Source organism: Otolemur garnettii, unplaced genomic scaffold (assembly GCF_000181295.1).
Source record: "Otolemur garnettii isolate 467f Iridium unplaced genomic scaffold, OtoGar3 scaffold00020, whole genome shotgun sequence".
NCBI classification, from domain to species: domain Eukaryota; kingdom Metazoa; phylum Chordata; class Mammalia; order Primates; family Galagidae; genus Otolemur; species Otolemur garnettii.
In genome coordinates, this window is record NW_003852415.1 from 3051790 (window position 1) to 3067657 (window position 15868).

Genomic DNA, 15868 nt, shown 5'->3' on the forward strand with positions numbered 1-15868 from the left:
CACACCAGAAACAGGGCTCCGGACTGGCCTCTGAGAAGGCCAGAGGCAGAGCTGGATGGGAGTGTGGAAGGCCGTGCTTAACCAGACCAAGGTGAAATCGAGGCCACGGCAGCTCTTGCTGGCCCCAGTTAGGAGATGAATCAAAGGGAAATGATGCCTTGAGGGACTTCGACCACAGACTTGCTTTTCCTAAGGCTGCTGAGATGGGCATCTATTCCCTCCCCATAAAGAGTCAATAGCCATTGATCCAGTTGGGACCTGGGTCCCAGCCACCCGCAGATGATGGGCTCAATGTGACTCGCTCCTCCCCAGAGCACAAGTGTCAGCTGCCTCCCGCCTTACCCTGAGGCTTTATAATTCCTGGACACCAGAGTAGCCTCCCTCCCCATGGCCACCTCTGAAATCTTGCATCCCAGATTCTTAGGCCTAGACCCAACCCGCCAGTCCCCCAATGCTCTTGCCCCTTCCTCCTGCTTACCCCAGCTCCACCCACCCCCTGGAAACTTCCACGCTCATGGCCTCTCTGCTGCCTCCCAAATCCACCCTTTCTGATACCACTGTCCTCTCTCTAGGGACAATGGGGTTCATTTTCCTGACCCATAGCCCCTGTACCCCTTCTCCATCCTCTTCCGGTACTTTCTAAGTCAGTGATGCTCTCCCAGGAGAGTTTTGGCCCCAGGGGGACCTTTGAAGTCTCTAGAGAAGGTTTGGGTCGACATATGGAGGGGCAGCTACTGGCGTTTAGTGGGTAGAGGCCAGGGACATGTCTGAGCATCCACAGTGCACAGGACAGCCTCCACACCAGAGAATGCCCTGCCCCACATGCCAACAGTGCCAGGGCTGAGAGACCCACATCTAAGGTGCGGGGGGAAAGAAACTGCTCGCCTTACACTGCTGCCCCTGCAGAGTGAGCCAAGGGGCCTGGAGAACTTTTGTGGCCCTAATTTCTGCCCTCTCCTCCCATAGCTGCCCTGACAAACTGCTTTCCCTAGTCCTCCTGTCCACAGCCTTCTTCCATGTACCTCCTGCTGAGTGGAGTTGGGGGGAGTGTGTTTGGGGGTGAGGAAGGCCTCATGCAGTGCCTCCCAGCCCCGCACCTAATACTTCCCATTTACATCTGCATGGCCAAGCCTCCCTCCTGCTATTAATTGGTCAGCTAATTTCTCCACCTGTCTCTCAGATTCCTTCCTAACATCCTTTGTCCAATAGTACTCAAATGGGACACCTGTAAGAATCACAAGGGGGGCACCCAAACCAAACACAAATGAAACCTCTCCCGCAGATTCCTGGCCCTCATGGGTTACATGCATGTTCAAGCTGAAGCTACAGTTTGAGAAAAGCTAATGCGATTTTTTGTATCTTCAGCCTTTCCTCCTTAGTTTCGCTCTTCACCACAATCAGCCTTTGATGTGGAGTAACCATCTGACTCTTTACCTACTGTGGGGAAAGAAGGAGCGATTGGTAATGTTACTGAGTCAGCAGGTAGGACCAGATTGCCCAGGGCCAACCAGGAGGTATGAATGCCGAATTCTTAATTATCTTAAATTCCTTCCATTCTCAACTCACCTGCCCCTTATCAAAGAAGCCGAAAATTAGTACTGACAATAACAACAACATTCCTTCCAAGTGCACAGCCCTCACGTGAGGGACATGCCATTGTGTGTATGAGACGTACCTGCTGCTGGAAGCTGTGCAGGGAGTCACTGCCACTCCCCCCATCCCTCCTCTACCCTCTAAGGCCAAACTCCTTGGAAGAATAGTCTGCATTCATGTCCTCCTCCAGCCATTGCAATGTGGCTCCCAGCCCTACTGTGCTGACTCTGCCCTGGTAAAAGGTCGCCAGCTACCTCCTGACGGCTAAGTGCAGTGGATGCTTGCTCCTTCCTACTGCCCCTGGCCTTGTGGCTGGATCTAATCTGCTGCCCATCCCCCTTCTAGAGGGTTCTGTCCATCACATTTCCATGCCATGCTCTCTTCTTCTCTTCCTGCTCCTCTGGTCATATCTTCTCTGTCGTCTTCTGGGACTTCTTTCCCTGTGCCTTTCCTTTACATTTAGCTTTCGAATGAGTGAACATGTGATGTCCTGGAGGCTGAGGACAGATGGAGGAGGCGGGCTGGACCGCTGGAGGGTCTGGCATCTTCTACAACTTTCTTTCCCCTGCCTGGTGCATAGGAACCGGCCAGCCAGCCAGGCCTTGTGCTTCCCTCTTTCTCTTCTTCCAGAGAGTCTCTAGTCTTACATTTTATGGGTGGAGAAATGACAGTGAGGAGCTTCGGAGCTCTGAGTGGCAGTCAGACATTGCCTGCATTTTTTAGGAAGCTCTCCCTGGAGCAACTCTTCCCTAGGCTTGGGATCAAAGAGGCTGAATGCTGAGGCAGGGAGCTCGGAAGTGTGGCTTCTCCTGTGACTTCAGGGGAGGGGACAAGCTCTGAGCTCCGGCCTTCTTTTCTATGAAGTGGGATGACAGCAGCTAGCGACAGATTGTGAGGATTAGATAGAATGGCACAAAAGCAGACAGCATGCAGCTGGGGCTTGACAGATAGATAGTGCTAGTGTTGCCCAGCCTCTGGGCAGAGGGGGTGTCCAGGGGGCTCCTGAGAGTGAAAAAAATAAGTAGAGATGCCTCGAAGGAACTTTCAGCACAGAATGAAGCTGGGTCCTGCTTGGAGATCTTCATACAGCCTACAAATGTGAATGAATGAATGGGGGACACCCTATCAGTGTAGTGCCCCTTTCTGAGCCTGGCCCTTTCTGCCACCCTATGCACTTGTGTTTGTTAAGTGTCTGTCATTCCTACCAGAGTGTGAGTTTCCTGAGATTGTGGGCTATGCCTGTCACATTCTGCACTTGACACATGGTAGGTGCCCAAAGTACCTGTTGATTATCCCTAAAAAAGGCATTCTGGGGAGGCCAAAATAATAGTTGTGGGCATGATAAAGCTGAAGGAATGAAATTAGTAGACAGTCCTCTCCACTGGGACTCAGGCAGCTTCCCGTGCTCACCCTGACTAAGGCCAGGATCCAGACTGCTTCCTTTCCACCCATGGAGTCCCAAACCAGGGCCTGGAGACACTGCAGGATGCGTTGTGTCCTTCTGAATCAAGAAGGAGAGGGGCAGGAGGGGAAGCCAAGGCTTGGGGACAAAAACCAGTGCCTGCCCTGGTGTCCTTCAGGGTTGTCTGAGCTTGCTGGGGGAATGTGGTGGGGGAGGCTCTCTGCTGTGAGTGGCTGCAGGGCTCTCCCTCAGCTCCCTCAGGGCTCTCCCTCAGCTCCCCCAGGGCTCTCCCTCAGCTCCCCTAGGCCTCTCCCTCAGCTTCCCTAGGCCTCTCCCTCAGCTCCCCCAGGGCAGACGCCTCTTGTGCATCTAGGGACAGATCTGAAGCAGGTGGCATAGAGTACATGCCCACTAAATAGTAGCTGCTGTCATCACTCTTTATATCAAGTGTATCTCCCAAGATCTGTAGAGGCCTCAGGAGCCTAGAGAAAAGCTGGGGGTGGAGGGCTTGGAATCTGGGAGCTGTTTTGCCCAGCGAGGTTTTCCACAGCAGGCCTGGGGTGCTTCTGTGAAGAGCAGAACCTGAAGCAGCCATCAGGAGAGCAGGAGAGAATCAAAAATGTGGCTGTGGCCAGCTCTCGTCTGCCTACCCCATGGAAGGGCATCTGGGGCAGAACCAAAGGTCTACCTGTATCTGGGTGAAGCCCGGCCAGGCTGATGGTGCTTCCTGGGAACTCACCACTGGTAGTTGGAGGGGAGGTGTGTGGCAGTGTCCAGGGAGAAGACCAGCCAGAGATGTGAAAAGGCCCCAAGGAGACACTAAAGCAAGGGACTTGGGGCTTTGGGGAGAGGTGTCTCAGAGGACTCAGGAACATTCCATTTGGAACATAAGAGACTCAGAAGTCTCTATCTTCACACACCCCATTTCAGGAGATTGTAAACTTCTTGAGAGTAGGAGCTTTTGGTGTTTCTTTATCTTTGTATTGGTAGCTCCTGGTTAGACCGCATCTGGGGCTGAGAGTTCCTTATCCCTAGCCATGTTCAAGTCCCTGTGTCTGGCTGAGTGGATGGGACAGGCCTTTAGGAGGTGCATCAACTAGGAAACCATGAACGGGACTGGGGACAATGGAGCCCTCTGCTTACCATAAGGTCACAGAGCTGCGTTTTGTGGCATCAGTGTGTGGCCAGGGATTGCAGTGTGGAGGTGGGCTTTGTGGGTGTCATAAGGAGGGAGTGACCTCTCCATCACTGGGGCAGTACTGCTGTCCTCTCCAGCTTTTGCTCCTTTCCAAGATCCTTCCACCTCTGCTGCCACCTGCTCATAGATGAGCATCAGTCCCCTCTCTGCCTCCACAGTGGAGGCTCAGGGAGCGAGCCAACCTGTCCCCAGGTGAAGGGACCCAGGCCACTCCACTAGGTCCAATTCTGGGTTTCCCTGAACACCTCTTGAACTCCCGAGTCAGCTTGGCTGCCTTTCTTGTTTCTGCTGAGAGAGGGAGAGGTTCCCCGCCCCCCTTCATCCTGGGAACTAGGATATGGAGTTTTACACCCAGGCCAGCCTTCTCCCTGCCTGGGTAGAGGAGCTTTAGTTACGGGAAGCCTCTGTTACCATGGCTGGCGGTGCTGCTGTGTGAGATGCTTGCTCCTCAGCTTTGTGTGTGGGCGGGGAGGAAAGACTGATGGTTAGAAACAGCTGGAAGATGTCCTGAGTCAGGGTCGGAAAGCTCCCTGTGCTTTCTTTTCTTTTCTTTTCTTTTTTTTTTTTTTTTTTATTAAATCATAGCTGTGTACATTAATGCAATCATGGGGTACAATGTGTTGGTTTTACACAGAATCTAAAATGCTTTCATCAAACTGGTCAACATAGCCTTCATGGCATTTTCTTAGTCATTGTGTTAAGACATTTATATTCGACACCTAGTAAATTTCACATGTACCCTGTAAGATGCACCATAAATGTGGTCCCACCAATTACTCTCCCTCCATCCATCCTCCCCCTTCCCCTACCCTCCCTCTCCCCTTTTCTCTGTGCTTTCTGATGGAGGAACAGTCTCATGGGGACAGTGGCCTGGGTGGAGGCTGCCCTGCTCAGGTGCTAGGAAGGGAACCGAGAGGGGGGTTGGGAGCTACCTTTTGGACGTGTCTTCTGTCACCAAGCCGGGACCAGTGGCAAAGCCCAGAGGGTAGCCAGTTTGGCTGGTATCTTTGCCACAAGCTGCCCTCCCACCCTGGTAAGATGACCAGGCACCACTCTGCCCACTCTCGGTGATGGCAGGGTATGGAGGGAAGCTCCAAGCAAGGGCTTACTTGATGCCCAAAGGAGCCACCATCAAAGACCAGGACTCTGTGAAGTGGGTTAGCAGGTCACTATACTTAGAGTGCTGCCCAGGGCTTGGCATCCAGGGCAGTTAAAGTGAAGCCACTGTGCCATACTGTCACCCAGAGAGGTTAGCCAAATACTTTGGCTGAATAGTTTCCATCTAGTGTTACTCTGAAGCCAGCAATTTACACAGCTTTGGGGTGCCTGATCTGAAGCTTATTGATCAAAACATAGTTTCTCTGAGGATTCAGAAGATTCTAGGAGGTGATGCCAGAACCTTGCTCCAGGCTTTTCTGAGTGGCACCCGCTTGATCTTCTGCACCATTTTTTTATCTCTCCAAGGCCTCAGCAAGGGGCCCCTCCCAGTGGCCCCACCCCTTGGGCTGGGCCACACGGCCCACACCATATGGCCACACCTGAGTGCCTTGCCTGGGGCTGACTTCTCTCTCTGTGTCCACAGGCTGCTGAACAGGATGGCAGCGGATGACCGGCACCTGGGTTCCAGCTGCGGCTCCTTCATCAAGACCGAGCCGTCCAGCCCATCCTCGGGCATCGATGCCCTCAGCCACCACAGCCCTAGCGGCTCATCCGACGCCAGTGGCGGCTTTGGCCTGGCCCTGGGCACCCATGCCAACGGTCTGGACTCACCGCCCATGTTTGCGGGTGCTGGGCTAGGAGGCACCCCGTGCCTCAAGAGCTACGAGGACTGTGCCGGCAGCATCATGGAGGACTCGGCCATCAAGTGCGAGTATATGCTCAACGCCATCCCCAAGCGCCTGTGCCTCGTATGCGGGGACATTGCCTCTGGCTACCACTATGGAGTGGCCTCCTGCGAGGCCTGCAAGGCCTTCTTCAAGAGGACCATCCAAGGTGCGTGCTGACCAGCGTGGGGGTGGGGCAGGGCTTTGGTCTATGGGTCCAGCAGGAAACTGGAGATCCCAGGGAATGCTAAGTCTGGGCCCCATTAGAGCAGCGATTCTAAAGGGCCCCTTTTCTATCGCTCAGGGTTTCTCATTCTGGGATTCTGAACAAGAACCCAAGATAGACACCACCACCCCAGACTCCCTCTTCCCCCAGTCTCTGAAAACCCAAAGAAAAAACACACAAATGCCAAACCCTGGGCGCCTGTCACCTGTATTAGTTATAATGTGCCCCTCAAAAAACTTGTTATTTGGAGGGGAAATATAGCATCATTTGCCCTGTAATTTCAGCCCCACTGTGCTTTATCTGTCTGAATTCTACCTGTAAGAGGTAAATATTTTCACCCGTTCAAATCAGGATGGGAATTCACCCTATCTGGATCTCAGTTTGAGCTAACATTTAAGCCTTTTTCCTTTTCCTTTTCTTTTTCTTTCTTTCTTTCTTTTTTGAGACAGAGTTTTATTTTGTCACCCTTGGTAGAGTGCTGTGGTGTCACAGCTCACAGCAACCTCAAACTCTTAGGCTTAAGCGAGTCTCTTGCCTCAGCCTCCCAAGTAGCTGGGAGCACAGGCACCTGCCCCAATGCCCAGCTATTTTTTGGTTGTAGTTGTCATTGTTGTTTGGCGGGTCCAGGCCAGATTCGAACCTGTGTGGCTGGCACCCTAGCCTCTGAGCTACAGGCTCCGAGCCTGGCCTTCCTTTTTTTAAAGACTAGATCTCACCATGTAGCCCAAGCGGGTGTGCCACGGTGCAAATGTTCCTAAATCTTAGCTCAGGGCTTTGATCTCATAGCTCATTGCTCTAGTGATCCTCCTTGTCTCAGCCTCCGGTAGCTGGGACTAAGGGCTGTGCACTACCACACCCTTAAGCCTTCATTCAATGCATTTGCTTATCAGCTAACTCCCATTCCATTGGCCATGGGGTGGCCCCTTCTATCTGTGGGTATTAGAGCAAATCTCTGATAACTGAGTGCAGGAGCCCCCGTCTGTAAAGTCACCCGAAGGTAAATTGGGGGTCATGGTGTCTCTGCCCACTGCCATCAAGTTCATGGCACACCAGGACTGCTTGCACACAACATCTGTGAGACTTACTGTGGCAGGCCCTGGGCAGAGCATTTGCTTTCAGTCTGTCAGTCAAGTATTGACTGAGCTTTTACTGTGGGTCAGGTGTAGTTCTAGATGCTGGTGACAGGACAGACAAAATGCCTGCTTATGCAGGTAAGTGAGACAAGCCGGTGCCATCCCATTGTGATAGGAACTGCAAACCAGTCTGGAGAAAGCCTTGAAGAGTGTTTTGCTTCAGGATCAGATCCCACTGCCAGGACCCTGCCTGTCTGTCCCCAAAACTTCCTCCCCCACCCCACCCCCATTTTCCCTTTGGGAAGAGAAAGGCTGACCCTCCCTGGGATGATTCTGTTTATCCATTTAACAAATATTCATTTGTTAAATTTCTTAAGGGGAAACTCTGTTAATTAAACCAAATGAGGGTATTAGGATTAGACATTTCCAATTCCCATATTAGCTGAGATGGCTCCTGGGTCAGTTACCTTTCAGCTGAACCTCGGGCTGCCTCAGTTTCTCTCTGTGCTTCAGTCTCTCCATCAGTAAAGTACAACATTGTTCCTACCTCACACAGAGCTGCTAAGACGCTTAAGTAGGTTACTATACATAAAGCACTTAGAATATTATTGCCTGGCACTTAGCAAGTGCCAAATCCATCTTTGTGATTATTATTTTTACTTTAACAATATTGAGACATATTACTACTAAACAACAGATATATACTTTAACTTGCACTATTATACTGTTTTATTTAAATATATGTAGATTACATCTATAGATTACAAATATAGGTAGTATAATTACTATTTTGATTTAACAGGATTTAAATTATTTGACTTATTTTGATCTAATATTTATTTTTTAAATGAAGCCTTAAGAAATGATAAAAAGTCAAACAGCAAATTTTCCTAAAACTCCAGACCTTAAATTCTCTCATCTATCCCAAAAGGAGCCCTTTACCAACTCTGTCCAGAAAATATTCCCTTCTGTGTCAAGCACTGTGCTCCCCTCAGGATGTGAAAGTGAATTTGGCCTGGCCCCTGCCAGCTTCATATCTGCCTGGGGAAGTTATTGGGATCTCTCTATTGGTAAAGTGCTGTCTGGTGATTGTGTTTCTTGCCTGAGTCAGGTACAAGAACCTCCAGTCTGATAGTTTTCATACAAAATCACTGGATAATGGGCAAGCATGAAATGTTTGAACCATGTTAAGTTACTGAATTGTCCCAGCTGGAGTGCAGTGGTGTCTCCATAGCTCACTACGACCTTATAACCTCAAACTCATGGGCTCAAGCCATTCTCCAGTCTCAGGCTCTGAAGTAGCTGGGACTATAGATACCTGCTACAGTGCCCAGCTAATTTTTCTATTTTTTTGTAGAAGTGGGGTCTCGCTCTTGCTCAGGCTGGTCTCAAACTCCTGACCTCAAAGCATCTTCCAGCCTTGGCCTCCAAGAGTAGTAGGATTACAGACATGAGCCATCACACTGGGCTTGTTTTTGTATTTAATTGGAAAGTAGTCTTGGTGAAGTTGTCATCATTTTAGATTCTTGAGGTCAGTTTTTGGAAAAATTGCTTTTGAAAGACAATCACATTTTCTTCTCTCCATATTATTCCATGGGCTGGAGAGTTCTGGATCAGCAGAGGCTGGTGTGTGTGAACTCAGAAACCCTCCTCTTGGGTGGCGAGGGTGTTCTCAGCAAGTCCCAGTCCACAGGAAAGATTTGTAAATAGTCTTAATTATTTGCTACCATGAATAGGATAGTGATCTCTTCGAAGAAGTCAAAAAGCAAACAGCAGTCTGTGTGCAGTCAGGACTGAAGTGCTCCTTCCTTTCCCTTTCTCCTAAGACGAGTTCCCCGTGTACAACTAGAAAGAGGTTTATACACAGAACAGGGAAAAGTAAACTCCAAGGCTGACAGATAACTCTGATTGTTTTATTAACTCTTTGTTTTTATTCTAACAAAGATTTAGATTTTGTTGTTTCTAAAAACATAATAATGGTAGAAAATGGGTGGGGGAAATAGGAAAAGTATAAAGAGGAGAAAAATGAACAACCACAAGGACAAACTAAGAACTGAGTGAGCGTGTATTGGGTCCCTGGTCTGGGTAGGTCCTGAGAAGAAACAGAAAGGCCCAAGAAGCTGGGGTCTAACTCATGGTGCTCATGAGTCTGTGGGCACAGCAGTGGGCTCCAAACCAGGGCACAATCTCCTAAGCACCTATTCAATTAGGGAGGAGATTCGGGCCATTTTTTAAGGACCCAATCACTTGGACAGATCCATTCACCACTTGGATCCATTTACCAGTAAATACTTCAGACGCTCTGCAAATCATAGTAGCTCACACCTTGCCTCCTTTTTAGGTCACTTCTGTATCTGCTCAGTCCTATTGTTATCCAATATGTAAAGAAATTTTGCAGAAACAATGATGTCCAGGATAGAATTAGGGACCCCTCAGACAGTCCACAAATATTTATTGAGTATTCACTACTCACTTGGTTGTGCTCCGTGACAGCACAGGAGGGGGGTGGGGTGGGGTGGGGTGGGAGGTGAGTTGGGTAGGAGTGGGTTAGGGGTGGGAGTGGGGTGAGTGGTCAGGTCATTAGGTGGGCAAACTAGAACCTGTAGGCTGGCCACCTATTTCAGCAAATCAACTTTCCTTGTAACACAGCCACACCTATTTGTTTACATATCATCTGTGGCTTCTTTAGCATTACAACAGCAGGGACCTAACAGCAGCAATAAAGACCCGGTCCTTTCCAGAAAAAGTTTGTGCTCTTGGGTGGCGCCTGTGGCTCAAAGGAGTAGGGCCCAGCCCCATATAGCAGAGGTGGTGGGTTCAAACCCAGCCCCAGTCAAAAAAAAAAAAAAAAAAAAGTTTGCGCTCTTAAGCACTACAGCTTTGAACTGGGCAGATTCGGTCAGGTGAACCCCTAATAGTGTTCGTAAAATGTTTGTTTTAATTTTGCCCAGTGTGTGCCATGAAAGGGAGTTTGTTGTCAGTGCTGGCAACTATGAGACACTCACTGAGAACAGATGAGCCAAGAGATTGAGAAAGGCACCTTCCAGGAGGGACAGAGTGGCTCCAAGGCAAAGGAGATAGACCTCAATCTGATTGAATTTACTAGCATATCAAAAAAAAAAAGTGCCATCAACAAAACTTGGCCAGCCCCAGAGGCACAGAAAAGCAGCCTTAGGCAGAGGCACTCCTCCTAGGAGAAGGGACTCTTAGCCTAGGGACAGCCCGATGTGGGTTAAACATTTGTTTACCTGATTACTATCTTTCTGATTAGGATCAAGTTCCCCCACAGGTCTTCTGCAAGGGGTGAACTTGCTGGTTCAGCAATGAGGTGGCCTTTGGGGGAGCAATCTGGGGTTTACCTTTTACCTTATTCCCCAACCTTTTACGTTGTCTCCGTGTCTCTCCCCCTCAGCAGCGACTCTGCCTCCTGTGTTATTGAGGAATTAGAAGCCCTAGGATGGGAATTCCTTAGCTGGTTGCCAATGAATCTACCCCTATCTCTGGTGTTGCTTTTGTTCCAAGCTTGTGGTTGCTTCTTGCTGCTCAATCGCTGCTGGGAGAGAGGTCTCCTGCCCCAGGCTCAGCAATTCTCTCCTTTGTCTTCCCCTTCCCAAACTCTGCAGCTTCCTTCTTTCCTTCCCTCCCTCCCTTCCTTCCTTCCTTCTTTCCTTCCTTCCTTCCTTCCTTCTTTCCCCTTCCCTTCCTCTTCCCCTTTTCCTTCCCTTCCCTTCCCTTCCTCCATCCCTCCCTCCCTTCCTTTCTTCTATCAGCACCTACACCCCTAGTGTCCCCAATCTCAAAAAACCATATCCCTTCAACCTCAGCTTCCTGGATCCTCTTCCTCTGCTCAGTTCTTCCCCACTGTCTATGCTCAGCTTCTTGCTCCCCTGCCCACGGCTTCAGTGGTCCCCGAAACTAGGACGAATCCTAGTTCCATGGCTCTTGCCTGCAGCCTGCTACCCCAGCTCCAGTCCTTTCTCTCCTAATGACCACTTCCACTTAGAGGCCCCAGACACCACATTCTAAACAGACACTGGGTCTCTCCATCCGACGTTTTTTTCTTGTGTTCCCAATTTCAGTGCCTGCCTCAAGTTCAAGCCAGGTGCCCGGGTCTCACGCTTAGCTCTGCTTCCAGCCCCAATACCCACATCCTACCCCAAACCAACAGCCCAGGGGAGCCCTGTTCTCCCTCCTTCATGTCCCTTGATCCACAGCTTGTCTCCTGTCCCCCTGCTTCAGTATAGACCACCACTGACTGCACCACCTGGTCTCCCCGCTGCCCGACTCATTCCTTCCCAATCTGCAGAGAGACCTGTCTGAACCCACTTCTGACCATGCCTCTCTCCTACCTTGCTTGTGGGTAGAATGGAGGCTCCAGAACATGCCCCAGGGATGGCCCACCTCTCATGCCGCCCTCCCTTGCATGCTCAGTCAGGTCAGCCTGACTGCTCTATTTTCTAGTTCCCAGAATTTATCACATGCTTTCAATTTCTAGACTTTGTACTCTCTTCTTTCTGCTCTCTCTTCCCTCAGCCTCCAGTCCTGAGTGTGGTCTGTTGGTCCCCAGTGAGCTGGCATTTCCCCCATCAGGCCTTCTCTCATTTGATGGGGGTAGGGCCTCTGCCCTCATACCACCTGTCACACTGCTGTCGCCGTGACTTGTCTGATTCCCAAAAAGATTATAAGCTCCTACAGCACAGGGTTACATTTGCCCAGATTTTCCCCAAATCCTGTGTCCTCTCACACTACCTGGCACGTAGAAAGTTCCCAAAGTGTCTGAAAACAGGGTGATTCCTCCAAGGGGGTCCCCCCACATTTCCTCAATGAAAGACAAACCAAAGTAGTTTGGCCAGTTTGCAAATGTAAAGTTTTAGGGATCTAGATAAAATAGTTAAATGTCTGCTTATAATAATACATGAATTTAGTTACACTTGCATATTTTCATCATATTTTGTAAGACAACATATGATTTCTTTTCTACTCCACATTTTGTGAAGCAAGGCTTATCACATTTTTCCTATGAATCTTTGACACAAATGCCTTTGCCTTCCCTCCCTAAAGCCCCCCTTTTAAATTTAATTTAATTTAATTTTGAGACAGAGTCTCAAGCTGTCACCCTGGCATCACAGCGGGCATCACAGCTCACAGCAACCTCCAACTCTTGGGCTTAAGCGATTCTCTTACCTCAGCCTCCCAAGTAGCTGGGACTATAGGCACCCTCCACAATGCCCGGCTATTTTTTAGTTGCAGTTATCACTGTTGTTTGGCAGACCCAGGCCGGATTCAAATCTGCCAGCTCCAGTGTATGTGGCTAGTGTCCTAGGGGCTTGAGCTACAGGTGCCAGCCTATTTTTATTTTTTTAGAGACAGAGTCTTACTCTGTCACCCTCAGTAGAGTGCTGTGGCATCACAGATCACAGCAACCTCCAGCTCTTGGGCTTAGGCGATTCTCTTATCTCAGTCTCCCGAGTAGCTGGGACTACAGGCGCCTGCCACAATGCCTGGATATTATTTGTTGCAGTTTGGCCAGGGCTGGGTTCGAACCCGCCACCCTTGGTATATGGGGCCAGCGTCCTACTCACTGAGACACAGGCACTGCCCCTAGAGCCCCTTTTTGAGTCATTTGCCAGTGTGGCAGAGTGCACTGTCTTCGCATTCATCTTCATTACTTGAGATTTTATGAGTATGTACGTGTTGCTATCTCCCAAAATTTTATTTTAAGCTGTGAGTATACTTTGTAGACCATTAGGAGATAGTCTGTCATGTTGGGTAGAGTGCTGTGAATCATAGCTCACAGCAACCTCAAACTCTTGCACTCAAGAATCTTTTTGCTTCAGCCTCCTGAGTAGCTGGGACTACGGGCATCTCTGCCACAACACCCGGCAAATTTTTCCATCTTTAGTAGAGAGACAGGTCACTACTAAAGATGGCTGGCTGGTCTTAAACTCCTGAGCTCAAGCAATGCACCTGCACCTCTTAGAGTGCTAGGATTACAGGTGTGAGCCACTGTGCCCAGCTGGGTTGCATTTCGTTAATCCCTTTGCTGTTGATTCACGCTGGTGACTAGCACCAACTGAGATCTTCTTAGGGCAACGTGTCCTCTCAAATGGCAGTTTGTGGTTCCCGGTAAAGTGATTGACTTAGTAGCATCTCTAATCTGAGACCTTATAAAGACTCAAATTGTAAACAACTTCCTCTTTCGTAATGGACAGTATTGGCAGAAACACCTGCCTACACCTGAGCTCATGAAGTAGCTGTTGGGTTATTTGGTAAATATTTATTGAGCACCGACTGTTGTGCTGGAAGCTGGGGATACAGCGGTGGCCCCATCCGGCTGGGCTTGCATTCCAGGGGAAATCAGACAATAAATGATCAGCAAAGAAGCACAGGCAGAGACAGGTACTGTGAAGGAGAAAAACAGTGACGACTCCAGAGACTAACTGAGAAAGGGGGTCTAATTCAGACAGAGGATCACAGAAGGCCGTGCTAATAGGGTGACTGTCAAAGTAAGTCGGAGCCCATGAAAGGATTCTGGGGCCAGCATTCCAGGTAGAGGACATGGTGAGTGTGTCTCTGGGCAGGACGGCTGACACGTTTAGTGTGAGAGAGTGGAGGCAAGTGGAAGGAGATGGGGCTGGAAAGGGTGGACGAAGTCTTGGGGCCCCGCCTGGACTTTTTTCTAGGTGGAGTGAACACTATTGCCTGACACATGACACGTGGCTGTGCAGGGCTGTGTGGAGGAGGGTAAAGCCAGTCTGCGCCCCTCTGTGCATTCCCAGGGCAAGTGGCTGACTTCATACAGGTCACTGGGAGATCCTTCCACAACTCCTGGGTCTGTGACTTAGACGAGAAGGAGGCCCGGCACAGTGCTTCCCCAGCTCACCTGGGGCCCAGATACAGGCGAGGAAGGGAACTCCCTGAGGAGACGGGCGGGGGAAGATTGATGGGTTATTCCACCTTGGACCCTCTCCAGGCCTTTTGTCCCAGAGAATGCAGCTGGCGGATCCCTGAAGACACAAGACTCTGGTGCAGAGACAAAGCCCAGGAGTGGGTAGGAGTCAAGAGCCAGGTGCTGGTCCCAGCCCAGTCACTCGCCAGCCGGCTGACCTTGGGCAGGGACTGAAGTCCTTTGGCCTTGGTTTCCTCATTTATATAAAAAGAGCCAATTAACCCCATGAAACATTAGCTCTCTGAGGGCTCTGGGGGAGTGAGAGGAAGAGCAAATCAAATCACAATTGCGGTTGCTGGAGACAGGGCCCGGATGCAAGTCAGAATGTGGTCAGTGTGTGACAGAGGTGACACAGTCCAGCGGAGGCTCATACTTTCTGGAGGGCAGGGAGGGCTTCCCAGAGGAGGTGATACTTTCAGCAGGAGTGGAAAGTAACCATTCGTGGTGATGAGAAAAAGTGTCCCCGTAGGAGACAAGGCTGCTGTGCTCAGGAGAGCAGGGGGTTCCACGGTGGGTGACTGGCTAAGGGATAGCAAGTATGGAGTGAGATTTAAGAATTGAGGGCTATTTAACCTGGCTTAGAATCCCACCTTTACAGTTTCTTAGTTGCATCACCTGGGGCAGGGGACAGTTTTTCTGAGCCTTTATTTTCTTATCAGTAAAATGGGGCTAATAGTAGATACTTGCTGCCCCTGGAGTATTTTTGAAGAAATTAAAGGAGATACCCCTATGCAGGGCATTCTTCAGTGCCTGGCATATGCTAAGCACAAAATAAGTAGTAATTGTTTTGTTATTTATCCCTGGCAGCAGGGAGCCATTGAAGGCTTTTTTTTTTTTTTTTTTTTTTTTTGCAGTTTTTAACCAGGGCTGGGTTTGAACCTGCCACCTCCGGCATATGGGGCCAGCACCCTACTCCTTTGAGCCACAGGCGCCGCCCCCATTGAAGGTTTTTGAGCACGGAATTACTCAGGTTTCCTTTTAGCAAGATAATCCTGGCAGGGAAAGGAATGATAGTCCGGAAGCAGGAGAATCCAGGGGCAGGCAGAACAGTCAGGGAGGGATCTTAACAGTCCAGTCAGGAGCATCTGAACCCAGACCATGGCTGCAGGCTTAGAAGGAGAGGTTACACTTGAGGAGCTTTCAAAAGTGGATTCTGTATTAAAAGTATAGTGCATGGCTTGGGGCCTGTAACTCAGCAGCTAGGGTGCCAGCCACATACACCAGAGCTAGCAGGTTCAAATCTAGCCTGGGCCTGCCAAACAACAATGACAACTACAACCAAAAAATAAAAATAGCCGGGCGCTGTGGCAGGCAGCTGTAGTCCTAGGTACTTGGGAGGCTGAGACAAGAGAATCGCTTGAGCCTAAGAGTTTGAGGTTGCTGTGAGTTGTGATGCCATGGCAGTCTACTGAGGAGTGAGACTCTGTCTCAAAAAAAAAAAGTATAGTGCCTCTTGGGTACAATGAACACTGTTACGGTGATGGGCACAGCAAAAGCCTTGGCTTCAGCATTATACATGATATCCATGCAAAAAAAACATTTGTACCCCCTTAATTAATTAATTTATTTATTTTGAGACAGTCTCACTCTGTTGCCCAGGCTAG

General features: G+C 49.7%; 1 protein-coding gene across 3 annotated transcripts in view; it reads left to right on the plus strand.

Moving 5' to 3' along the window:
* The window catches only part of ESRRB (estrogen related receptor beta), a 105576-nt gene that overhangs the window by 46357 nt on the left and 43351 nt on the right, over nucleotides 1–15868 (plus strand). The window contains exons 1-2 of one of the 3 annotated variants that reach the window (XM_012803436.1): nucleotides 3354–3362; nucleotides 5786–6185. In XM_012803436.1, the coding sequence (XP_012658890.1) occupies nucleotides 5789–6185 (397 nt within the window). In that variant the 5' untranslated portion in view covers nucleotides 3354–3362; nucleotides 5786–5788. Of the gene's footprint in view, nucleotides 1–3353; nucleotides 3363–5775; nucleotides 6186–15868 lie in introns of those variants that run through there. The other 2 variants (XM_003786930.3, XM_012803435.1) reach the window with 2 other exon arrangements.